General features: G+C 41.9%; 1 protein-coding gene and 1 pseudogene across 3 annotated transcripts in view; both read left to right on the top strand.

Annotated features, from left to right (window-relative positions):
• GPRIN2 (G protein regulated inducer of neurite outgrowth 2) overlaps positions 1-15,917 on the top strand; it is a 28,031-nt gene extending 12,114 nt beyond the window's left edge. Inside the window, exons 1-2 of one of the 3 annotated variants that reach the window (XM_030488608.1) lie at positions 754-1,004; positions 13,250-15,917. In XM_030488608.1, coding sequence (XP_030344468.1) covers positions 13,266-15,062 — 1,797 coding nt within the window. In that variant the 5' untranslated portion in view covers positions 754-1,004; positions 13,250-13,265 and the 3' untranslated portion in view covers positions 15,063-15,917. Of the gene's footprint in view, positions 1-753; positions 1,005-1,127; positions 1,152-13,249 lie in introns of those variants that run through there. The other 2 variants (XM_030488610.1, XM_030488609.1) reach the window with 2 other exon arrangements.
• Positions 15,918-20,082: 4,165 nt separating this feature from the next.
• On the top strand, positions 20,083-25,734 carry LOC115608754 (annotated as a pseudogene).
• The last annotated feature ends 744 nt before the right edge of the window (positions 25,735-26,478 follow it).

Here is a 26,478-nt window from a genome sequence, read left to right as displayed (position 1 = left end):
TGCCAGGCGCAGGAGGGTGGGAATGACTGTGGGGCTGTGGCCAGGGTGTAGGACCCATGGGAGGGCAACTGAGGCCATGGCTGCAGGCGCCGATGTGTGTGCTGATAGGTACTTCTTTTAAAGTCACTTTTGTTCAACTAAGACACGTTTCAGTAAGCAGGAACAGGTTCTGGAAAATGACTTGCCAAGAGAAAATTTGTTCTAAATTGTGTCCTGTCCATGACACACTAGACAGCTATCTGTAGTGTACTGGGTTTTATTTCATTTCTCCCTGCTTAGAACAATCCCACTCTTTTCAATCTGTTGGGGTGTCCTTGTTCCCAGTCCATGCCTATACGACTGACACATTCTGTTTTGGTTTGGGTTTGGTTTGGAGGGGGGAAGGGACATAGTGGTGTTTGTTTATTTTTCCTGATCACTCCAGATTGCCAGTACCAATGGGTGTTTCCTACTGATTTCACGTTTACATGAGGTTAGAAATCGAACTCATCCAGGGTGGCGCGGCCCAGGCACCAGTTCCTTTGTATACCTTTTTAATTTTTCTTTTTCCCTTATAATTCTATTCCTCCCCTTCTGCTCCTCCTCTTCCTGCCCCTCTTTGCCTCCCCTCCCTCTGCCTCCCTGGCGGCATTGCCAGCTCTGCACAGGCCCAGTTTCTCTAATTAGATGAAGCCGCAGGATTATCTCTCTCTCTCCCTCCTAGGCTCCATTTTATTTCCTCTCCAGCCAAGGCGGGAGGCAGGAAGGGGCGTCACGTCTAGGCAGAGGAAGCCCCATCTCCCAGTCTCCTGCCTTTGATGCTCTCTAACAATCCCTCCTCCTTCCCCTTATCATATGCTCACCTTAGTGTCAACAGCATCAGGCAGATCAAGGAGCCCAGTTTCTAAGGGAAATCTGAACTCTTTTGGCTTTCATTCTCCTCAGATTTCTGAGCATCTCTTTTAAATACCTTCTAAGTAACTTGGACAGGGAAGCTGGATGTGCAACCTCTGAGTAGGGGGAAGGTAAGGACCACGGAAGGCATGTATTGCCCATTCTCTCGTCTCCTGTAAGGACACTGAGTCCTCTCCGTTTTGCCAGCAGGTCTTTGAGAGTAACAAAGCAGATGAGGGGAAGGGAGAGGAGCTGCACAGAGACAGACCCAGGCTTCTGTAAGTGCTGTGTTGGCAGCAGGGGGTTGATAGCTGGGCTGAAAAGCCCAGGAAATTGTAGCTTTCTCTTACACAATGATGGGAACTATGGCTGTGAGCTTTAATTGAATTTAATGTAGATCTGCAGAAGGTGGTGATTTTGTGCTGGTGTCTTTCACTTAAATGTGTATGTATTTGTCTTTTAGCAAGTGTTTCTAGAATATACTTGCCACTGTTTCTCTGGGGGAGAAAAAACCCCATAATCCCATTCGTGTTTATTTATCTGCACACATGCAAGCTTATGAAGATGCTTTTTAACTATCTTTTGTGTGTATGTTGGATTTTTGATATTAAAAAAAAAAAAAAGAGTAAATTGTATTGCTTCAGATTGTTACCTTTTAATACTTATCTGCCAGAGAATGGTTTCCCTTGGTTTTAATACCATGTGTATCACGTTTTTTAAATTCCTAAGAAGTTAATATCCAACACTAAAGAAAAATTAAGGAATATTTCAGTGCCCTCTGCATATCAGCTTTGTTTTACAGTCGTCTTTCCTAGATAAATGATCAATCCCTATTTAGAATGACTGATAAAATTTTCTCTTGAACTAAAATGTCTTTTTCAAAGTGAAATATTTGATTTGATTTGTCTTTTTATTCTCACTTAGAGTAAATGCTTTAAATCAGAAACCATAGTAGAAGAATGTTTTGTGCATATATTGTAGCTTATAACCTCCTATGATCAAAAGTAAGAATTGGTGCTGTTGCACTCCTGGATTTTAGGGAAAGAGGTTTAAAAAGGAGGGGGAGAGCAAGCAATTATTTCTGTTTAGAGCATTCTAAGCATGAAAGGTGACTGGAAAGATAACCGTTAGATGAATATATTTTGTAAGGTTTTGCTCTTGTGCATAAATAAGATAGACCATATAAAGATCAAAATCTACCTCTTTTCCAGTGACTCATGCTTCAAAGTAATCATCTGATACAAAAACATTGGTGATTTCCTTGCACCAAGACATTGCAAATAGTTGTTTGCATGTTTAAGGTTAAGCATTTGTCTGAATGTTTGTAGGACCTAGATTGCAGTAAGATCCAAGTTCAAAGACCTCCGCATAGAGTCTTTGTGTAAAAGAATTAGGTTTAGGGAAGGTTTCTTTTGTGAGGGTGGATTAGATGATTGCTTCATGTTTTCATGTCGTGGCTCAGTTACTCTGAGAACACTATTCTCCAATTATGGGGTTTTGTTGATTTTTTACCATCCGACATTTAATCTTAACTGTACTCTAGAGAGAGCTGTAATTGCAGTTTAGTTTAACTGACAATTAACTAGGGCTGCATAAACAAGAAAGGCAGTAAACTGCATATAGCCTTGTGACATCTGAGCTGGTTTATAATACCAGATGTGATAATTCCCCATTAGATAACCATACCAAATCCACATTTTTCCTTCCATAGTAAAGTATTCATATTCAAAATACACTTAAAAATATGACTGTATAAGGGAGGGTGGAACAGGCACAAATTATTATTGATGATCATTATACTTCTGAAGTTTTTAAGGGCAATGACAAAGGGTAACTTGGTAGCTTTAAAACATCCCAGATGAGCAGAGGTATTTGCTGTACCAGTGAGGTGATGTTACACCTGTCTGCAAACTGTTTAATTCTGTGCGGAACAGCAGCAAAATCCTCTTCCTTCTTCAGCAACTCTCTGAGTAATGAATAGGCTGAATTCTCCATTCCTTTCTCCTGTAGTTAATGTTTTAAAATGAGGATGGAGTATACTTGGCTGGTCCATTGTATTTGAATATTGCAAGCTGTTAAACAATTTGCAGGAGAATGCAGCCTAGGAAAGATGCTTTCAGAGGCTCAGGAACTGGGCAGAGTTGTTAATGGTATTTATTAATTTTCTGTGTCCTGTAAGTATATTTTTCAATGAATCAGAAAAAAATAAAACTTTTTTTGTTATTATATCCCATAGTTGTAGTGTTGCAAGTGACCCTCAAGTCACTGGGCAATTCTCTTCCTAAAAGAAACAGAAGTTTGCATCTTTGGCAGATGTATGTGATATTTTATTGCCTGTAGTCCCAAACCATTCTAGTGCAGTGACTGTGAGCAGCACCATACGGTTCATGGGCACTGGCATTTGGTTAACTCTTGAAGTGTCATTATACAGTAATTTTTTTAACTGGTGTAAACTGTAAAGCTGTATGCATATACAGTATCATATGTGAAAACACTTCTCTTTGGGCTATTAAAATTCTGGATGGTCTGAATCATCCAAACTCTTAAAAGTCTTTTTTTAGCTTGGGGAAGGGCAGGGGCTGTTTCAGTGGTGAGAGAGATACCTTTTCTGTAAAAGCAAAAAGAGGGAATGAAAATAAATGTTGGAGTACAGTGGTCGGGAATATTTGCACGAGGGGTACAATGAGAAGGCAGTGCAGTGAGAGATACTAAATGAGCCATTCTCTGGTTAACATCATTTGATGTGATATATAACTATTGAATTAATCTGAAACTATGCAGCTGATAGTTCATACGTATGTTAAGAACTGTCCTTTAGGAGTGTTCTCTGATTTCTTAGTGGATGGTGGGGAAGAAGGTGGTCTGTTTCCTTTGCAAAAGCTGTTGAAATTCTTCAGAATAAAGTTCCACTCTAGACAAATTATCTTTAGCAACAGGAGCCACAAAAAAAAAAAAAAAAAAGTCACTTTGGGGCTGCTTAGATATATATGTTAAAAACATGGGAGCAGAAACTAAATGAAGTTGGTATCAGTCAGGTCTTTGCTAGCCTGGTGTTGAGTATAAGCACTAAGCACACAGATTACATCCAAGCATCATTCTGCACCAGAAAAGCATCATAGGAAAGATCACCTTTCAACTGGCCTGTCCCTGTGCGCATCTTTAAAGTAGTATGTCTTCCAAAATTATGGTTTAACTCTTGTGCAGTGTGGCTTCAGTACAAAATAGAGAAAGGAGCAGGAATATTTCTCCATCTGCAGAATATTTGCTAATTAAGCTTTAGCGAGGGCACACCTCAGTGTGCAAATGAAGGTTAATGGGATTGAGCTGTTTTAAGACCTTCGTTTGACTTCAGAGCTTTACTATTGTCAACAGTGCGTAACACTGATAGAACCCAGTTCATGTGAGCTGAATTGAAAGATTTGACTTCCTTTTCAGCTCAAACTAAGCAAACCTGACGTGGAAATTGGAGAGCTGATTGCACAAAGCCACCCTAACTCTTCAAAACTGGATTTTTTTTTTTTTTTTAAAGACTTTTAAAATTAGTTGATTTCTTTCTTCAAAGAATCTGCTGGGAAAGTTCAGTGTTTATGACTGAACAGGGTAGATAAGTACATCTTGAAATGTTGTCAAGGAAAAAGATGCATCTTGTTTTAACTTTGCCACCGTAACTAGTTATAAAGCTTTGCTCTCAGCTCGTGTAACACTGAGCCTAAGGGACTGAGTTTTTCTGGGAGGCTGGGTGTGTTAGGTGGAGGCTCAGCTCTGCTATTTGTCCACCTCCTTCCAGTCAGCACAAAATGCATGTGTGCTAACTGTCCATCAACTCACACAGCCAGTATGACAGAGCTTTAGGTGTCAGATACGCATTCACTTGTCAGGGTGGAGTATCTTGTTGCCCTCATATTAAAAAGTAACTAACTACAGTGCTGAATCCAGAATTTAAAGCTAGGATATCCATAGGGCAGGGAGGCTAAGCCAAGGTGAGTTCGTATCTTCCCTCTAACTCCTGTTATTAAGCTTTCAAGCAAACAGCAAAAATGATGATTTGAATATCTTCTACTAAAACACATGAATTTACACATAGACATTTTAATCACTTAGCTGCTTTGGGTGGAGTTTGTTGGGTGTACAAACTGCTGGCCTCTTGTGAAGATTGCATTAATATGTAGTTGTGCTCCCTTGCTGTGAGATGGGAAGCAAGCCCTAAGAGGGTTTTTGGTTTTCTGTATGATTTTTAAGTTCTGTGATTCATACATTTTGCAGGCTTGGGCCTCTGATGGGTAGAAGCTTGCTGACCAAGCTATGGCTCTGTGTTTTTGTGGAGTTCCACATCAATAGGCTTGCTCTGGGAGTAGTTTGTTCAGGACTGAAGAGTGGAACCAAAAAGGGAGCTCTGAGGAGGATGAGTCGTTCAGTACCAGGCTGCCCTGTCCCCTCCAAATTGGTACATGTGATAGAACAGGATTTGGTCCTCTGCTGTGAAGAGGAAAAGGTTCACTAGTGTCTGTCTCTCTGAAATAAATCCAAATATAGGTAAGTCACGGCAAAATTTGTGCATTGAAGCTTAATTTCTACAGAATTATGAAATGCTTTTCTCACAGGACTTTGGTACTGCCAGTGGATATCAGTAGCCATCAATTCTTAATGACATAAACCTGGCAGTTGAATTAAGAGTTTCATTTTGCATAATTCTGCTCTGCTTAAACCAGAAAGGCAATTATATTAATGTACCACTTCTGTAGGCACACACTATTCACTGTAAGCATGATTCTAGGTCAGTATTGCCGCAGCTGCTGAAAACAGCTGATTAAATGACCAGTCTTCTGACTGAAGAGATGAGCTTTAAAGTGAGCTGTCAAATACTAACAGTGAGCATCAAATATGGCTGTGCAATAGCTCATCTTTTAGCTCTGTTGGTTATATTGTCAGGCAGTTTGTACACTGAGGTAGGTCTACGTGCACGTGGAGACATAGTGGGAGTAATGTTTTGCTTATAATCTTTTAAAAAAAGATCGAAATCCTAAGAGCTCTTTGGAGTTATTTCTGGGACAGATGATTAAATACAGAAGGGTGGTGAAGAGGACGCATAGTTGCACATCGCATCATGTGGTGGTGTCAGGAATACATCCCAATACGTGCCTTGCTTGTGATAGAGTCCACCCCTCTCTGGTTTCCCAACAATTTATTTACAGCCCCGTGTGAATTCTCCTTTCTGGGAATTCAATTAAAGTTGTCATTAAAATAATCTCCTTTGGTTCATCCTTCTCAGGCTCTTCTCTCGTGAGACTCTCATCTTAGCCTTTTTCATTTTAGAATTTAGAGTTCCCAGCTCTTCTTTCCTGGCCCAGGCTCTACCACGGCTGTAGGCTGCCCCTGCTGTTTCTTAAAAGTGAATGCTCATCCTCTTGTATGACTCTTCTTATACTGTTGGGATAATTGTGGACACAATGGCCTTATCATTCAGCCTGGAGGTGAATGTATCAGCAAATGTTTGAATCTATTCACTTTCTGACACGGCTACTATTATATTATCCCCTGGTAAGGTGATTGGTAACCAGGCTACCCATGGTAACTTCAGTGTTTGGGGGAAGAGGTCTCTGCTTGGGTCATCAGTAAGGAGATAGCTGAGGTTCATTAATACTCAATAAAAAGGGGACTCGCTGCTTTTCATCTTGTTGCCAAACAGTGCAGAGAGATGTCCATCCCGAATGCTCAGCTTCAAATAGGGAAAAGACAAAGTCTTCTAGAAAAGCCTGACAAAGTGATAATTAACAGAAATGAAAGAAAAGCTGTGACTAGTTAGTTTATACGGACATAAACCACACACGATCTGTGCTTTTGCTGTGCTGCGCTCTGAGCGTTATAACTTCTCTCGTGTTTTCTAGCCTGTCAAATATACTCCTCTTTCTACAAGTGAATTATGGTGCCAGTGATATGCACCACTGTCACCAGTGCTTCTAGTGGTGCAGAACTGAAAAACAATTCCATTCATTCGCATACACAGTATGCTCTTGTCTGCTGTGTGCATCTGATGGTGTTTGTAGATGCCCAGATCAGTCTGCCCTATAGATCTGTCTGATACTTGCATGTACAAGATGACCCAAAATATTTACAAGAAGGCATTAGCAGATTGAACTGAACCAAGGCATAGTTAATTTGTAGTGCTATTCCAAAATGGAAAGCCTAAAGGAAGATGATGGATTAAAGGTTAAGTAACTGGGGTCTCAACCTGATTCCATACTAATCTAGTTGCATTGGTATAGTTGTATTTACAGAATTTAGAGAAATTCCTTGATGTTCCCTGACGAGTGATACCTTTTCCCCTACTGTAACACCTCTATTTCTTCCTTTCCTACCTTATAGCTCACCAAAATAAAATAACAATTAAAAACACCAAACCCCTCCAAATCCCAGACACTTGAATCTCTAAGCTTTTTACCATGGCTAATCCTGTTTTGCCAATGCCTTTCAAGTGGTTTGACTCCCCCGCCCAACAGTAGATGTTAGTGATTACTGTTAATGGACTATTTCTTTCAGGGGAGTGTAGTTAGGGACAGGCCACAGGGTCTCATAATACTAGCATGTCAATCTTTGTGTAAGTGCAACACAGATCTTTCTTTTTTGTGCAAGTTACCAGTAATTCTCAGTTTGGGCAAGCAGGAACAAAGTTTTAGACACAACCATATTCTTTTATTTATTTATTTATTTTTGGTGGTATAAGCCTCTTTCTTTACAATGAATACAGCTGTAAAAGAAATTAATGCCATATTAGCTGAAATTCATTTTTATGTCATTTTACCATGGTAAACATCTATCTTAGAAGTTCAGTTGTAGATGCCAGTAAGGAAGACACATTGCTTAAAATGCCAGGCCTGAAGAGAACACAGTGTGAATATGCTGCATGGCTTCTGGTACCCAAGATAACTTGGCTGTTCAGACAGCAATTCAGTTATTTTTGTGTGTGCCATCTTGTGTCCCAGGCAGGTGTCAGCAGTGTTTATGGCTAAGTGACAGCTGCCCCTTGGGTTGTAATCAAAGTTCTGTCATTTTAACCAGAAGCTGCTCTTGCCTTTTCAAATTTATAATTTGTTCGTGTTTGTAATAAGATATTTATTGTGTTTGTGTGTGTAATAAGATATTTATTAAATAGAGTAAAGAACTTATATATAGCAGCCTTCTATTCAAGTAAAACTTGTAAGTTAATTAAAATCACACTATTCTCCTTGAATAAAACATGTATGAGTTTGTCATGGAGTTTAGTGCTATTGCAGAAATTCTGTGTTTGTCTTATGGAGCTGATTACTGCACAGGTTACCAAGTACTGATGCGCAGGGAGGCCAGAATGATGCAAATGAAGGAGTGAATTCTGGGCAAAGACTTTGCAAACCCCTTAATGTTGCATATCTTCTCAAAGTACTAGTGCTTGCCATGGAGGGTCCTGGTCAGTACCTGAAATTAACAGTCATCATCCAGAAATTTTGGTGTGGATCAAATCACCTAACTTCCAAATTTCACACTTGCACATTAATGCTCTCACCTCTGAAACTGGCTCTGATTTTATCACTTATTCTGCAGTCAGATGCAGGTTTGAAAGCATAAAATGAAATATACGAAGAAAAAAAGTAATTTTTTTTTGATTGTACGATCAGCAAAGTGAAGCAGGGTGAAACAGCCTGCAGTCACTATTACAGGTCTTGTTGATTTGTGGGTTGACAATCATAGTTATATCAAGCAAAAATAAACTATGTAAAATTTAGAGAAGTAAGTCTCTGGCATTGCATGTATTTTTCTAGTAAATAGTATTAAATTTTAAATGCAATTTCTCTTTGTCTCTTTCGAAATTCTGCAACTGGTTTGTACAGTTTAATGTGTTAGGTGATTCCCACTGCATCACGATATGTTTAGTTACTGTAGTCACAGAGTGCTTATGAAAGAGCATACTCGGTGTTGTGTGACTTGCTGTGTTATGGTTTAGATTTTTGCTTGAGTTAGTACTTAAAAAGTCCTTTCCTGGGATAAAGGATCCAGCAGCTGCGTTACTTTTATGGCATTTTGTGGTTTCTTTACTTGTTGGAGGAAATGCAAGCATGGCTGGATTTCTTTTATTAACACATCGTCTTATGTTAATATCCCATATTACTATCCTTGTTACGAAAACTATGATTTCTTTTGTGAATATCATGTTTATTGTATCACTCTTTTGAAGCCAGAGAAGAAAGCAATCACTAGCAAATACATAAAGGAGGAACTAAATACGACCATACTGAAATATCATATGGTATTGTTATATTACATGAAAACTTGCTCTATATATTGACATGATTGCAAGGAATATTCCACTTGGTATCCACTTGTGTTTGTTGTCAAAATTGTAATCAAAAGTACATGCATTAAATACAAAAATACTGAAGAATTTTGGAATAATTGTTAATTTACCAGTGAATATCTTTCAGTTGATAACATACATGATATTTAATATTCTGAGGCTAAATTTACTAGTGCGTTAAATAGGTCGCAACTTTAATCATAAGTCATAGCAAAATACACATTTGTTGCTTTAAAGTAGTTCAGTGGAATTAGTGAAAGCGGCCTAGATCCCCTCATAAGCTATCTGAAGCTAAGCCAAAAATAGTGGATGTTAATTCCATTTCTATCCTAATCCTTTCTCTGCTTGACTAACAATTTTCTATATATTCATAGCAGGGTATCTGCCTCAAAGTTCATGCTTTGTTTTTTGTGTATTCAGGTACAGATTTCCTTCAAATTTCCAAACGAAAATCTCTCAGATCAACTCAAAATCTACAATGGGTGGTTTTGAATAAAATCACTTTCCTATAAATTAGGTATTTACTTTTTAAAAAGCGAAGTTTAAGCAAAGCAGTCTTTTCCGCCCAACATGAGCAACAAAGTTGTTTCAGGTGCCTAAGTACCCACTGAGTCAGCTGTGTTTATTATATCCATGTTTCACATGGGTAATCTATTCCTGACTAGCTGATTCGCAAACTACAATGGCATTGCATGGCTGTGAAATCAGACAGGTTCCATGTCTTGGGGTTGGGTTGGGGGTTTTTTGGTTGTTTTTTTGGTTGAGCAGCTTGTCACACCATTCTCGGTACCTGCCCCCAGCCCCTCTGTGGTATATGTGTTGGTTTAACCATCCAGACACTTCTGCTTTCTGCCCCTTCTCAATAATCATCAGCTGGGTGCAGTCTGCATGAGCTCATGCAGGAAGTACAGCACCTCTCGCATGTGTTCATGCTGCGTCGTGTCTCTTCTGTAGGGGTGTATATATATGTGTAAGATTTTTCATGTACCTTGGGGAATCAATGCCAACATTGCACGTGTGAATGTTTGGGAAGGTGGGTATGGGATTACATGCTGTTGCCAAAGTTTTAGGAAGAATGGCACCATATGTGCAGGTTTGCTCTGGGTTTATGCCCATTACTAAGTCTGTGGTTCTGCAGAGGAGAGTGGCCTTCTGTTTCCTCCCTGTGCTGACATTAGTGACTGGTGTGGCTGGACTGATGATTTGATGTAGTGAGTGAGAGCTGAACCAGTTAAAAAAACCCCAATCAATCAAACAATAGAAAGGCTGATGCAGTTTGTGGCACACCTGCATGGCTCACTTCTGCTACCGTGAAATGCTGTGGTGACATTTGGCTGCAGCAGAGGTGAGGAAAGATCAGGTCTACCAGATATCGATTTGTTCTGCAGCTGTCCCTCTCCATGCAGAGCTCCACGTGTGCAAGTCCATTTCAGGGTCCTGCCTCTGCCAGGTGGGCAAATGTGCTGGTGGTGAAAGAGCTCATAGGTCTTTCCAGAGTGGCGAAAAGGAGCAGGGAATGGAAAGGGAAAGCAATAGGTGGTCTGTACATGGGGAAGTGTTCCAGGTGCCTGGGAAAATGTAACTTTGGATTTCAACATGATAGGAAAGTGCATTATTCTAAAGGAAGCTGAATCATCTTGTTTGAATAGGGCTTTGTTGGTTTTTTTACTCCCCCCCCCCCCCCCCCCCCTGTGTCCTAAAGTGTCAGGTGAGATGCTGTTTTACTTAGCTGGTAATTGTTCCCATTGGTTTTAAGGTCCAAAGTCACAGGATAATTGTTACAATTGTGCTAGCATGGAACACTGGTCGATCTGAGTAAAGATGTTAAAATGCTGTTGATAGTTGCTAGTTATAATGTTATATATGTATTTGTACATGTGTAACATACATGTAGCATTGGCCCATGTTTGGTCTTGGTTTCAGCTGCAGTTGGATTCTATGTGCGTGGGGCAGAATTCTCTTCAAAGGTTTCATTGCAAACATCACGCTGAATGTTATTTTCAGTTATGTCAACATATTTGGACTGTTTCATTCATCTGAATATGCTTCTTCACATTCAGGTGATGGATCAATCTCAAATTGCACCACTTCTTACAGTTACAGAGGTTTTTGCAGCAATGCTACGTAAAAAAGGCAAATAGAGGCCTTGGTATCTCTGTATACACGCCTATTTGAACCTTGTAAACTTTGTGAGAGAGCTCTTCAAAATTTTCACAGCCTTATATCATCTGTTTGAAGCTTCCTTTCACCTGAGACTCAATATTTGTGACTGAGGATTTCCATTAGTAAATGTTGTTTCATCCCAATCTGTGAGAGCCTTTGCAGGTATTATCTTCTAAAGAGATTAAATGTAAGATCTTCACCTTCCAGACAGCTATGCTCTGGTGTTTAATCCTACTGACTCCTATGTGGCAGACTATACCCATATGTGTAAGTGGCTGCAGGATAGATAACATGCTGGAGGAGATGAGTGAAGTGTTTTAAAACTGTCACTTTCCCAGTTCTTGCTTCTCTTCAAAGTGTTGAGTGAGATTTTATAAGGGCTTTTGAAAAACATGCAGAAATATATGGCAAAAAGTGGTTGCTTTTGACTGCAGCTGCACTCAGCAGTGCCTCTCACTCACGAATCTGAAATGCCATTCCTGGAAGATACTTTTGAGTTGTCCTTAGGTGCCACCACAGTGGAGTCCTATGGGCCAGAGAGGCTGCGCGGTATACAGAGCAGGCTTGGTGAGGGTGGAGTCTGTAATGAGTTTAACTTCTGATTGAACCAGCACATATGAAAGAGGGGAAACTGCCTTTTTCTGCATACAGTCCAAATTTGAGCAAACCCTAATGCTAGAGGATATTTCTGCCAATACCAAGTCCCTAGTACACAGCCCACAATGAGAAGCTTCTCAGAGAAGTAATGGCAAATATTGTTATTTTTTAATCTTGTCTTGCGCAATTTAGTTTCATTATGGAAAACAGTCGACACAAGTGGATTTTAGGAGATGGGAAAATTGCAACCTGAACTATTGGCTTGCCAAAGTTAGCAACAAAAATGGAATTACAAGCATAAGCGTTGATAACTGTATGGATCAGCAGTAGAGCTGCTTGGTTTGTGGATGGAGTAGAAGGCATGCTCTTTATCAGTTATGTGGGTAGATGACTCTTTGAGCCTGTAAACATCATATTAAAAGTATCACATGTTAAAAGCTTCTCACCGATAGGTTTGGATGTGAGCCCTTGCAGTCACTGGTCTCTTGGTGTTATGAGTGAACGTTCCTGTTATATTTACAGAGTGCTTTTGTCCACCACGTGTACATACCTTTCCGGTTCCACACATTCATTTTTATTTTAGTGATCCAGTTCACAAGAAATTGTGAAGGTTTCTCTAGGAGTCCTGCTAGGGAGGGAGAGTGTGTGGAGCACACCTGAGGGAAAGCTCTCTAAAATGAAGAATTGTGTCTTCCACTATACTGCACAACAAAATATCCAGTAGTACTTGACCTGGAAGCAATGAATAAATGCTCTATATTTTTCTGTTCAACAGAACAGGTTCTTTTAGGAAAGAGTTATTTGTATGTGTGTTGATAGATATAGATATATGAGCATATTAAAATAACCTAGTTATACAAATGTTGCACCTCTGTGACACCAAGGGAATGTGCGTAGTCAAACAATGGAAGATCTGATTTGAAGATCTGATTTGATCTTCAAAATCAAAAATGGATCACTAAATCTGGTTAGATTTAAAATCTTCAATTACAACTTCTCTAAGATGTGGAAGTGCTAACATAAATGTTAACAATTTTGTGTTTTATGAAACGACAAAAACCCAATAATTTCAATAATTCTGAATCTAATTCAAGGAAAAACCCTTTGTGGAAACTGAAAATGGAAACTGGCTGGTCTGAGTACACAGAGACTTGAGTATAGTGCTTTTTTAGAAGTACTTGTGAACTGTGAAAACAAGAAGCCCAGACAGAAGGTCAATAAGATTACAGTTTCCAGTGCATTTATTTTTTTACTTAAATTGCTTCTTTTCTTCTCCACCATTTCTTGCAGATCTCTCTCCTTTGCCATGTCAGCTGACAGCCACCAGCTCCACACTCATTCCTACCAGGACTCACTGAGTTCTACTTGTCGCGGTCTCTTGAATGTCAACAGTCACCCGCTGTCAAAAAGCTACTCTAGTCTGGCCTGTACTGGGCAATCAAGTTTAGAGGAAAGACAAAGCAACAAACAGGAGCTGAAGAAAAGCCATAGTAGCACCATCTGCCATACCCTGGGAAACAAGAGTGATGTGAGGAGTGTGCAGAGTCCTGGATGGTCCTCACAGCCTCAGATGATGGGACTTGGATCAGCGGTCCAAACCAGAAGCGACCGGTTAGCCAATGATAATTCACAGAGCAGAACTAAGACTACAAATCATTTTCTTATCACTGAACAGTCCCCAGCATCCTGGGAAGCGGGGGACACTAAAATGTGTGTGAAGAGCAGCACTGTTGAGAATATTTCCTCAGCCTGCATTGTCCATCAGGAGAGCATGTGTAAAATGGAAGAACCAGGAACCGCCCTTCAGAGAAGCCACTCAGACCTAACCTGCAGTTGCAAACACCAGACTAGTGTCACTCACATAGAAACCAGTGCTACTTACTCCAGCCTAAGCTCTTCTAGCTGCAGGCATAGTCCACCAGTGGCTAGGATGTCTTTCCAAACACAGAGATATGGATCAGAAACAAATGAAAATGCACCTCGCTATCCAAACCTTGTGACTCCCGTTCTACCTAGAGACCAGCAAGTACCCACAAATAGTTTTGACAGCAGTGGTATGCCACGTAACACTACTGTTTACACAGATCCTGGAACATTTCACACTGCTGTCCTAGGACCCCACATGCCTGGAAATGGTTTCTCAAATAGGACAATGTTCAATCAAGCCACTGGGATTATTCATGGTGGTCTGATTTACAGTAATATTCCAAACGCTGCATACTCCCCCATGGAGATGACAATTCATAACAATTCTGCAGGGCCCTGTAATATAAGGCAGGACCCTTGCATGAAGGTGGATGCCACCATCCCTGCCTATTGCCATTCTTTGCCTATACCATCTATACAACTTGTTCCGCAGTTGGTATGCTCAGTTAGTGAGTCAGGAAAAGAGCAGGCAGCACCTGGCTATTTTCATTCCTTTTCTACTTCAGACATTCTGACATACCCTAAGCTGGTGTCTTCAGTAAGTGAATCAGGCCTGGATGCCAAGAGAGTCCTGAAGTGCTGTAGCATTCCTGGAGAACAACTGCAACATGCTCAACACTGTACTCAGCAGGAAAAAGCTCCTCCAGAAACAAATGCTGCCTGTGCTGCCCCTAGTAGCCAGCAAGGTGTAAACATGGTAATGACAACTAAGGATATGTGGACTATGACCTCCATGAATGATTTAACCAAAGGACTGAAAACAGCTCTCGAGTGTAGAGATGCCGAAGTACAAACTCTTCCAATCATGGAATGCAAATCTGTGGCAACAAGCCCAGCAGCTGCAGCAGAAGGCCACCCACATGTGTTCCCAGAGGTGAACCTAGAGCAAGACATGGGGGCCCCCAAATCTCCAGTACGTGAAGTGAGATGGGATGATGAAGGAATGACGTGGGAAGTGTACGGGGCATCTGTGGATCCCGAAGTCCTTGGGCTAGCCATTCAAAAACATCTCGAGATTCAAATAGAACAATTCCAAACAGAGCCTGCACAGCTGGCTGGGAAAAGCAATGAGGAGCCACCTTCTGATAAAACGGGGAAAAAAAGGCAATTCAGAACAATGATACATTCCCTGAGATACCCGAGCTGTTGTGCTCGTTCCAGTACCACAGTGGAGTGAACACATCTGTAGGATGTGGGACAGCTGTGCTGCTTTTAAACTGTAAATAAATGCTGAGTCAAGTGTTCACACAGTATGTACGGACAACCCACATCAGGATGAGTGAGAAAAGTTCAGTGACCATCAAATACACATCAAAGCAAGTTAAAACCCACGGTTGGGCCATGGAACAGAGGACATACAGTTGTACCTACATCATGCCATCGGAATGCTCTTGACTGTATTTATTGTAGCAATGTTTTATTCTTTTACGTTAATTTTAAATAATTTTGTAAGGAATGACACTTCTTTTCTAAATGATGCATCTTTTTAAAATAATGATGACTCTTTTCTGTACTTTAATGATTTAGAGTTAGAAAACGAAGTTAGAAAATTATGCTTTCATCAAAATTCTTAGCTTTCAATCCTACTCCCTCAATTTGTTTCAGGAGCTACTTTGCTGTTAATTTATAATAATGCTGAGGATAAGCCCACTTTAACTGTAGACAAAATGGCAAACTAGTGTAATGCTTTATGATGAAGAATTGTAACTTTTACTACATAACTCTATGAAGTAATTTCAGTATTGCTAGTCTGAGCTCTTCCCTTTGCAAGCTGATGTACAGTTGGAGGATGCTCCGGCAACTTTAAATTAGTTTGTAGTTATGATGAATTACACTAAGAACTGATGTTTGCCAAGTGATTTGACACAAATGTACAGTATTACCAAAGATGACTCGTGTAATGTGAATTACTTCTTGAATGCTTGTTTTAGAGACATGAAACAAAAGCTGTTCAGATTAGTCTGTCACACTATCATAACCTACAAATCATAAGCAGTTTTGGTTTGCCTGTATTAAAAGTAATTTCCAGTGAGTTCTTTTTATGTGTGTCTGTCCTGAACAGTGGTTGTTTTGTCGTTGCCTAAACAACAGGTGACAGTTTGCATGTAACCTTTGCTCATCTTGTGTTCCCTGTCTGGCCTGACGTCAACCATCTGCTGAAACTGACACCCTGTTTCTCCACCAAGGTACAGCTCTAAGATTATTTGTTCCCCGTACCTTGGCCATATGGGCAGCTTACAAAGATTTATTTTTTCCCAAAACCAACTTTGCAAACAATTTCCCAGTGAGAAACCTTTTATGATACTGTAATGCAGCTGTAGTGCAGGACCTGTTTGAAGTTAACAGTTTGTCAAGAAAGTCGAGGCTATTATTTCCAGTGTCATGTGGCCTTTGGTAAATGTCTAAGATTCTTCAGGAAACTAGGAATGTTTTTTGATGCCGAGAGAGGAACATTACTCATGTCTGTCTCAAAGGAAAACTTGCAGTGTCAGAGAACTTACCACTGTGGAATTACCCATTCTTTCTTGAAATGTGTGTGCTTTTGTCAGGCTGTTTTTGATTCCAGTAAGTTAGCAGGCTGTCTACATAATGTTCAGCTGAACTTTGTGTATGAACAGGAGGCCCTGGTGCCTAGGACAGCTTTAAAATTTCACCTAGAAAATCCTTGAATGTAGGACCTGCTAGCTGGAATGTGCTGTGATGCATGATTTAATACTGTAGAGTAGTTCAAGATCAAATGTTCATTCCTGGACAAAGTGGAATTAAACAGAGATGGCTCCTGTGAAACTCACTTTGAGTTCAGGAGGCTTCATTCAGGCCTTGGGACTTTGGCCTCAACAAAGTCTGAATTCAAAACGAGTTTTATGCAAACCAAGTCTGAAACCACTGGAATATGGTGCCTTATGTGGGATGCCTCTATAGTTGTTAGCATCCAAGTTTTGATAATGAGCCTAGATGTTAAAGTTCCTTTTATTAAAGCTTTACTGGAAGTAAAGAAGTAACTGAAAAAAGTCACTTCTGATGTTATTTAGCATTTAGCTAAACAGTTTCTACAGGGGCTTATTTTATGGTCCAGAGTGTCATAAGCAGTACCAAGCATTGATTTCTTCCTTTTTTTAATATTACACTTCATGAATGCTGAGCAGTGTAATGGCCTAAAAGCTTGTGTTGTCTGTTAGCTTGTCCTTGGTTGTGCAGGAGAATTAAAGATTTGAACAGTCAAACTAAAGCTTTAAAATAGCAAGTGTACCTTGCTCCTATGACCATCACAATTCATGCTTTTAAGCTATTTGATGTGGAAAAATGTGGATTCTCCTTCCCACCCCTGCCATCCCAAGCACCCCTCCAAAATAAAGCCCCCAACTCTAGGAAGGTGATAAAACAGGATCAGCATCTAACTGGTCAGAAAGAGAGAGTTTGCAGAAGGGACTGGAACAATATGGCAAAGTCTGTTGGGTGCTTTGGCTGTTGTATACTAGAAAAGCTGGAACAACTCTTAGATTTCATACTGCTCTGATGTGAATTGCCTATGGCTTATGCATTGGTATGGATTTGCTGTTACAGTACTGAACACTGATTATCATTCCTGGGTGAGAAAAATAAATTACAAGCAAGGAGAAAGGGCACCAATGATTTACTAATAGAGAAAACAGATGCTCACTCATTACAGGCATTGTAAGTCTTCAGGATACTCATTGGAGTTGCTGATGATGATGCAAATAGTGTTTGTGTTTGAGGATTTGCTATGCTTTTGGAAAGGATTAAAATACAAGGTATATTAATGGAGATCTGGGACAAAAAAAACCATCATGTGAATATTAGCTACATGGATAAAATAACTTGTTTCACTTATATGATGGATGCCTAAAAAAAAGGTGGGGGGAGAAGAGGCCAAAACCTGTCAGACATTCGACATTGACTGACTTTATTATGATTGCACAGTTTTACTTTGAGATATTCTCTGACTGCAGGGTTAAATACTGAGATAGAGGAGATTATCTCAATGTTGTAAATAAAAGCCTTCCATAGATAGGACAATTCTTTAAAAAAAAAACAAACTGAAAAGTTGCTTGGTCAGTGTCGTATCAGTTAGTTTTAAAATCATTGTATTTATTTGTTTGATCTTCTTCTGAAAATGTCAATATGTTCTGAGAAATGGCTTTCTGGAGTTGTGTTTGTGGCAGCTTAGTGGCTGCATTAAGCAGATGGGAGGGCACCTAACAACGTTCATTCCAGGTTCAGAAACATGGGTGTCCCCATAACAAACTTCCCAGTGATTCCTGCAGTCCCAGGGCGATAAGGAGACAGCAGCAGGGGTGGGGTGTGCAGCTGAGGGGCTCTCCAAAGCTGGCAGCCCCACAACAGGGGTGCTGTAGGCGCTCTCACCCCCGGTTCAGTCTGCAGTGTTTGCAGATCACTTGCCCTTGGCTTCATGCTGCTGGAAGAGACCTTTTAGTTGCTACAGCCTGGATCCTGAGCTGGGTCTGCTATGGATGGCCACAGATTTCACCCTTCATATGCAAATTTTGCTGTAGGAACGCCTGCTCTAGAGCAAGCTTATCTTCTTCCCAGATGCAGCTTAAGAAATGATGTGTTGTACAACTGAGCCAAAAGGCTGCACGGAGCAACATGGTCTTCTAGGACAGGGGTGACTAGGGTGGAAAACACATTCAGCTGTTCTGTACCCAACTGTAACCAAAGATGTTTCAGGGGAAAAAAGCATCACCACTGTATGGACAAGGGAATGTGTTTCTTCCTGATCACTTCTCTGTTTATGGCCAGTAAGAAATAACGGCAAGCTGGACTAATTGCATTAGTGGATAGACATTTAGTCTTTTAAATCCAAAGCAGTAATGACCTGTCTGGAGACATGCTGAGGTAAGAAGCCTTCTTACCTCAGAAGGATGTTACTCTCTGTTAAAGATGGAATAAGAAAAATGTACAGCTTTGCTTAGGAAAAGTAATGTGTGGTGAGATTGGGATAAAGCAGAATCTTGGTGCAGGGGTAAGACCCAGGAACCTTGACTGCAAACAGGGAGCGGGACCAGGTGCCCCCCGGACACTGCTATAGCCTCCTCCCTGGAGAGCTGCTCCGACTGTGAAATTGCAATGTTAATACTCCATTGCCATCTGTTCCTTTCAGACATGTTGAGGTGATTAATTTGTCTTCTTAAGCCCCTTGAAAATGAAAGCAGTCTATTAGTGCTAAGTAATACTGTTAATTGGCAAGAGGAAAGAGGCAGCATGTGGGTTTATGAGTTGGGAATAAATAATTCTATTAACTACCACAGTACCAGTTAAATAACTTGGTGGGACTTGCTGCGTTGGTCACTTGTGTCTTTCCTTTTCAGGGGACTTTGAGACTCTTAAGAGCAAAGTGAGTTTTGATTTCTAAGTTTTATTTCTTTTCCCTCCATTCAGAACTATGGATCTGAAATGAAGAACATAATGTGCCTCTTGAGCTTCTTTCCAAAGCCTTGTTATTTACACAGGTCACGAGGTCCAGCTGACCCTCTTCAAATAAGGAGAATCTAATGCCTGTGAGCCTGAGCACAGAGCCCTGGGCTGCTCATGTCTGCAGGTCGTGCGTGCCTGCTGAGGGAGGGAGGGAGGGAGCTGTGGTGCTTTCTGCTGATGTTAGGGTCCAGGGCTTCCCACTCCCCTGCCCTTCTACCGGGGGTAGCTCTGCAGTGCCACGCGGTAAGCTTTGTGGGTGATGTGTGGGTTAGTGAGAATTTAGTTCCTTTTCTCACTCAAAAAGAAACTTGCAGCCAAAAAGTCTGCCCAGAATAAAAACGAGCGTGGTCCTTTTTCACCTCTGCAAGCTGGAATGAGTGTATCCATTTAACGTGGAGCAGAACCCCGGTCCTGGGCAAAACCAGTGCTGCAGAGTTGCGTCTTCCTCCAGGAGCTCCTTCACAAGACAAAGCACATGGTTGCTTGTGGCTTTTACTGCTGGTCTGCATCAGTGAAAGGAATGGTGCATATCCTTTGCTGTAGTCACTTGGATAGCCGGTTTCCATCTTTCTCAAGCTGTGGAAGTGCCGAGTCTTGAGATGACTGCCATCATATGTACAAGGCCAATGTGTTCAGATAATAAGAGAACTAAGCTGTAGCTTCTAAGTCTTTAGAAGCATTAATCCTATCTGTGACCTAAACAGATGTCATCTGTCTTATTATCAGCCTTTCAATATACTATGGGCTACGCCACTCAGACGACATATGAAGGAAGCTTAGAAAACAAAGGGGAGAATCACAGGCAAGGAAATGACACTAAGGACCTCCATCCTGTTCCAGCCAGGATGCTTCCTTCCTTCCTTCCTGCTCACCTATGGGCAGAAAAGACAACTACAGCAACAACGGTGTTGCTGGTGGCTCAGTGGTGTGACCAAGGAGAGATTTTGTCTGCCGTGGTGTTAAAGGTAGTGTAACACAATGAATCTGGGTCAAGCGCTCCCGAGCACTCCCCTGGCCAGGATTCCACCTCCTAGCTCCATCTGGTGCTCAGTGCCTGGCGCACAACACAGACTGGCACTACAGACCCGCTCTTTCCCCCCTGCATTTTCTGGTCCCTGCTCTCTCCTGCAATTTTTACGGTAAAGCTGAGATGGGATCACAGCTTCCTGTGCTGCGCCCCTTGCTGAAAAACCCTTTTGTTTGTGCTTTCAAGCACACAACTGCTGCCGGGCAGCTCTTCGCAGTGCAGGAAGCACAGAGAACTATCCAATCTTGGGCACCGTCATTTGTCCTGCACTGTGCTGTCCTGGTATCAACATCAGTGTCCTGGCTTCAGCTGTAACAGTTATTTTTCTCCTTCCTAGTTGCTGCAGTGCTGTGTTTCGGCTTTAGTCTGAGAACAATGCTGATAACACACCCATGTTTCAGTTGTTGCTCAGTAGCACTTACCCTGATCACGGACTTTTCAGTCTCTCATGGTCTGCCAGTGAGGAGGGGCACAAGAAGCTGGGAGGGAGCAGAGACAGGACACCTGACCCAAACCGGCCAAAGGGGTATTCCATACCACAGCACGTCATGCCCAGTATATAAACTGGGGGGAGTTAACTGGAAGGGGCAGATCACTGCTCGGGTCAGGCCGGGTATGGGTCAGCGGGTGGTGAGCAATTGTATTGTGCATCACTGGTGTCTATTGTTTTCTTTTCCTTTCTCCTTTTAGTTTTATATTCTTTCCCCTTGTTATTTCCCTTATCATTATCATTATTATTAGGAGTAGTAGTTTTGTATTATACTTCAGTGTCCTTATACTTCAGACTGTTCTTATCTCAACCCGTGGGGTTTACATTCTTCTGATTCTCCTGCCCATCACCACCTGGGGGTTGTGAGTGAGCAGCTACATGGTGCTGAGTTACCGGCTGGGCTTAAACCTCGACAGTCAGGACCTGACGTTTCTGGTCTTTCCCCTGCCACAGACACAACACTCTCAGTAATGACACATGCATAAAAAGTCAGTCCTTTCATCTCCTCTGATTGCTTTTTGCAATGGTTCTAGATAATTTGTGCTGGCTGTAGTGCAAACTGCTTCACCCCAGACTGGGATTGAGCAGAAATTCCTGCATGTAGGTAAATTAAATGCTGTCTTGTGTTCACAGTGTCTGGAAAATGCTACAAAAGCCAGTGGCTCAGATAATCCAATTTCAGGAAAGCCTGTACATTAATTTGACCTCATGATGTGATGGGTTATGCTGTAACTTCTTCCTTGTTTTCATAGTGATCTGTGTTTGCTCAATTTCACGCTTTTTTCAGCATCGACCTCACTCTAACAGTAGAATTAGGGGTTAATTTAGTGCTGTGCTGCTGTAGCTGCTTTCTTAAAAAGGGCCTTGGAAAAAGACAAGTGTTCCTGAGAAAGCGGAATAAACCTGGTTTGATTGTGTGATACCTGTTGCTCAACAACCCACTTCAGTTAAATGATAGCAATCAGCAGAGCCCTAACACAGCATAGTTGTCAGATAAAACAGCCCCTGTGCTTTAAGCCTGCACTGAGAGTCCTTTCCTGCTCCAGTTTTGACTGGAATATGTGTGTGTACATACAGAGGAAAAACAGCTCAGTGTTTAGTAACCAAAATCACACAGCTGTTTCACTACAGCTGTTTGGGATAGGACAAGTTTTTCGAAGTAGGTTGAAGCTTTGTAAAAATGGTTTTGGTTTATTTAAAATTGTTTGGAATTATACGTTGTTTACATATCTGCCTCCCTCCTAGTGTGAGCCCTTCCATGCTGTGCCCCAGCGCTGATGTGAGACCTTGCCTGGGGCTGCAGGAAGCAGGGACATGCATCTTCTCTGGTTTCGCCTCCCTGGAGGCCCTTCCCTCGTGTTCCAAAACAGGTGTTTGTGATGGGGCCAGCGCCCCACTTGGGTCACCAGGTCTGTGCCTTCCCTGTGCATTTTCTCCTCATTAGGTTGTTATTTAAGTTTTTTGTTATTTTTCTCATAGAAAAATTGAATATCTGGGTATTATGTGCTTTATTATGAAATAAAGTATTTCTCTCTACTGGGGATATTTAATTTGGAAGTTCTTATGCTGTGCCAGACACCAGCTCCTTCCTGTATCCGTTTCCCACCCTTCTAGCATTGCAGAAGCCAGCTGTCTTTTGCCGAAGATGATTAATAATAACCTTGTGTAGTTAGAGCTCATCTCCTCAACCCTGCTGCAACAAGCAGGAGGTAATGAGCAATCTAGAGAAATACATTTAGCAGGATCAAGGGTTCTTTGTTTGTTTTCTAATTAAAATGCAAAGTGAGTCCCTAGGAATAAACAGTTTTTCAGAGATGATGTCTTGAAATCAACTCAAACTTAGTTTCATGCCCAGTTATTGAATGCTGATGCTCTCCATTAGCTTGTATCTGAGCTATCCTCCAAGTAGTCAAAGGCAAAGCACTTGCCCTGTCCCAAAAGCCAGTCACTTACAGGCTGAGGCATGGGGCTTTTAACCACAAAGCTCAGTTCTTCGGGAAACTAATGGTCCCTGAAATTTGAACAGTGAGCTCTACACTTGCATGGGAAACTTTGCCATGGATGTTCTGATTTCCTAAATTTACAGCATTTTTAACATCCCAATTGTGCCTGGCAGTTAACCAAAAACTGAGTGTGTGGTGTATGTGGAACATGACTAAGGATTTATGTTTAATATTTATGTCCTTTTTCAATATTTCAAGTTGTAGGAGCCACCGAGTCTAGGATCAATGAACTACTGTGGGGATGTGACTTTGCTTATTGAATGTTTCTCTGTGTACTGCAGACTGGCCAGCAAACTGTGGCAGAGGGTATTTTCAGCCCAACACTGCAGGGAGAATTATGTCAGGCACTGAAGCCAAACCATGCTCCTGGCCTTGACAATTCTCATTACAGGTATGCACAGCCTTCATGACAATTTTGTCAGTGACATGAATACCACTGTTTCCCTCTACAATTGCTAGTAACCCCTACAGCACAAGAGAAATAATTTCTGTTATTACAAGTCAATCTGTTTCTTTTCTCTGTCCCTCTGCTCAGGGATGACACTTCTTTGGCTAAAACTTCTGTTGTTCTTTTTTGCATTGATAGGTTTGGACCACAACAAGTAAGAGATTTGTTCAAGTCTGTGGCGGGACCCTTATTCACAAATGCTGGATTCCTACTGCAGCCCATTGCTTCCAGAAGTAGGTTCTGCCTTTGGTGAGACTTTCTTGAGAATAAAACCTTTCTGGGAACCTCTGTAAATGAAAGATGCGTGTGGAGTTACGTGTAATCTGTACTCCTGTTTCACGTGAAGTGGGATAGACTATATGTGGGGTAGATGAATTGACAGTAATTAAAAAAAGTTTGTAGAAATGAGAAATCCTTAAACTAGAGGAAGGGAAAAGGCCAAGTGTGGCATGCAGGAAAAGGTTACTAAAACATCTGTTTACAGTATATGTATAAAACAGTTTGTGAGGGAGCTAAAAAATTCTTAGTTTATCTCTGGCACTGGGGCAGCTCAACACAAAAAGCAAAGATTTGAGGCGAGTGAATACAGCACACAGAGCTTTGAAAATCCGCTGCAGGAATAAAGCCCTGCAGGGACTTAAGGTGGACTTAAAGCACCACTGACTGCTGCCCCACTCCGCTTGTTGTGCGGGCTGGTGGCTGCAAGGTCGGCCTCCGGCCATGAGCAGGATGAGCTCTGAGGGAAGGCTGGGACAGATCTGGCATGCAGCTGTGGGACCCAGTGCCAGGTCACGGCCTGCCTGGAAGGGGACCAGGGACAGACGTCAGAGAGGATATGTGCAAGGAAGGGCCGGGCACCCGGGCTGGAAAGAACAAAGAGAAAACAGGCTGCTTCCAGTGGCAGAGATTGATGCAACTGGTGATTCCTCTGGGAGCTGCATGAATCTCCTTGATGCCAACCATGGCGACTCTTCTGTAATTTCATACTCTGCTTTGGGACTGCTGCTGTCTCCGAGAGGGGTAGCTTCAGCTTGTTAGTCTGCCTCAGCATCTGGCTTCAGCTCCAGCTGAGCCGTGCTTGCTGCGCTGACATCAGTGTGCTGCATTTCTTTATATGTACTGCTTAACTGTGCAGTAGAGTTGCAGAACAGGGAAATTACGTTACAGGGCTTTAAAAATAGAAGTTAACAGAACTAATTCTGTCCAACTAAAATACTTTCGTTATTGAAAGAGGAATGGTCTAAACAGGAACCAGAAACATTCTTCAAGAACATGTGCATAAACCCCCTAAAATTTGCTATAAAATCATTGCAGCAGAGAACATTCCTCAAGTTCTTTGTGTTTTGGGTGGTGCAGAGTAGTACAGTTTGGCAGGCCCATACCTAAGAACTGCAGGAAAAGCTTCTACTTCTCTACCAAGGCTCCTGTTTCAGGGAGGGGTGAAGGAATGAATCCTGCCCTGCCCTTTGCTCTTACGCTGCAGCGGAGCAAGAAAGAATGTCTTTGAGTATACAAAGAGGGTCATGAAGCACTTTTGCTGAATCAAGGCAAAGTCAAGTGACAGCTTCTGAGGAAGGATGTGCTTTATGCTGCAGGACTACATGTGTGATTCCCACTCAGCAAGAAATAGTACAGAATTTTGGTACAGCAGCACTTTATGTGGTGTCATACACTTCCCAAGGGAAAAGCTGCATGCATTTATCCTCATTAACTACTTCTGATGTGTATGTAGATCCCTTTTTTGCATCCGAAATGCTTCTCTTTTGTACTCTGGTTGGAGGCTTACTGTCAATACTGATATACAGTTCTATTGAGCATTGAAGAACAACACAGTACATAAGTCTCCATCTTTGCTCCTGTTTGAGCATGAGGAGATCTTGTTTACTTTTCCATAAAATCACATCTCTACTCAACCTTTTGCCCGTTTGAGCAGACTGCCAATCTGTCCTTTGCTTAGGCTAGAGCCATTTTAAATTTCATTCTTTGATCTGCTGTGTAAGTTTGGGTAAAAAGGGGCACATCTGTTGTGGCTGTGGGTATGGCAGAGGGAGGAGTGGTGTGTACTGCCAACAGTGGTGGGAAGACAGAGCCCATTAAAAATATATGTGTGGTTTCTTTCTCTGAAATTCCTTCAGGGGGAGATGGAAGATGTATCCAACTGGCGAAGCCTCCTAGGAAAGCATAACTTTAGCCACAGTGAATCCACACAGAGAGCGTACCATGTGAAGCAAATCTACGAGCATGAGAGGTTCCACGAAAACCACTCAAACCACCTGGATTATCACATTGCCTTGGTCAATACAAGGCAAATAGAGAACAGCAAACCGCTTTGTCCACTATGCCTGCCTGCCCAAGAGAGGCTGCTCTCTTTACCCAGGACCGTCCTGCTGGGTGACTGGATGTGGGGACACCACAGGTATGTGAGCGCTGATGGCTGTCAAGGTCAGACAGGGTTGGTATTATTTTTTTCTCTTAAATCCAAATACACAGAGCAGGATTATATAACACATCCTGTGTCTCCTGCGTGGTTAGATGGGGAAGCCAAATGCCTGAAATGCAGGTTCCTAGGGCAACAGGACATGTGGGATTAGGTGGCCGACTCTACTTTCTCTTATGTCAGCATTGCTTTATTTGTATGCAGCCATAAGCCCTAACCACGAGTAAGGTCCTGCCCAAAAGAACACTTCCTTGGTCTGTGCCCAGAGGAGCTCCTGTGTGTAGGAATGATGACTCAGCTACCACATGTATGCAGAGCTGCACAGCTATTTGGGTTTCCACTTGAAGCCCCTTTTCTCTGCTAATGTATGTTTTAAGTACTGTGCAAACACCTAAAAAGGCAGCACTTCCCAAACATGCATTCTCAGAGATGCTGGCTAGGTGGTCCCAGAAAGGCTGAGACCTTGTCTTGAATACCTGTAAGCATGGGCAGCAGCAGTGCAACCTGCTCTTACCGCCCTCCAGAACAGTAACTGGGCCCTTTCCCCAGCTGAAGAAGCTGATGGCAGGTATTAGGAAGTATTCTGCTGTGCTCCACGCGTGGGGAAAGACAAAACCAAAACAGAGTACTATGTAAAGCCAAACCAAGCAGTGCTCACTGGGAATCGCCCAGAGACACAGAGAAGACCAAAACCAGTGGCTTGCTATATCCCCCACCCTGTTCTTCATCTT

Source organism: Strigops habroptila, chromosome 5 (assembly GCF_004027225.2).
Source record: "Strigops habroptila isolate Jane chromosome 5, bStrHab1.2.pri, whole genome shotgun sequence".
In the NCBI taxonomy this organism is placed as follows: Eukaryota; Metazoa; Chordata; class Aves; order Psittaciformes; family Psittacidae; genus Strigops; species Strigops habroptila.
This window is presented reverse-complemented; position numbering and strand designations above follow the sequence as displayed.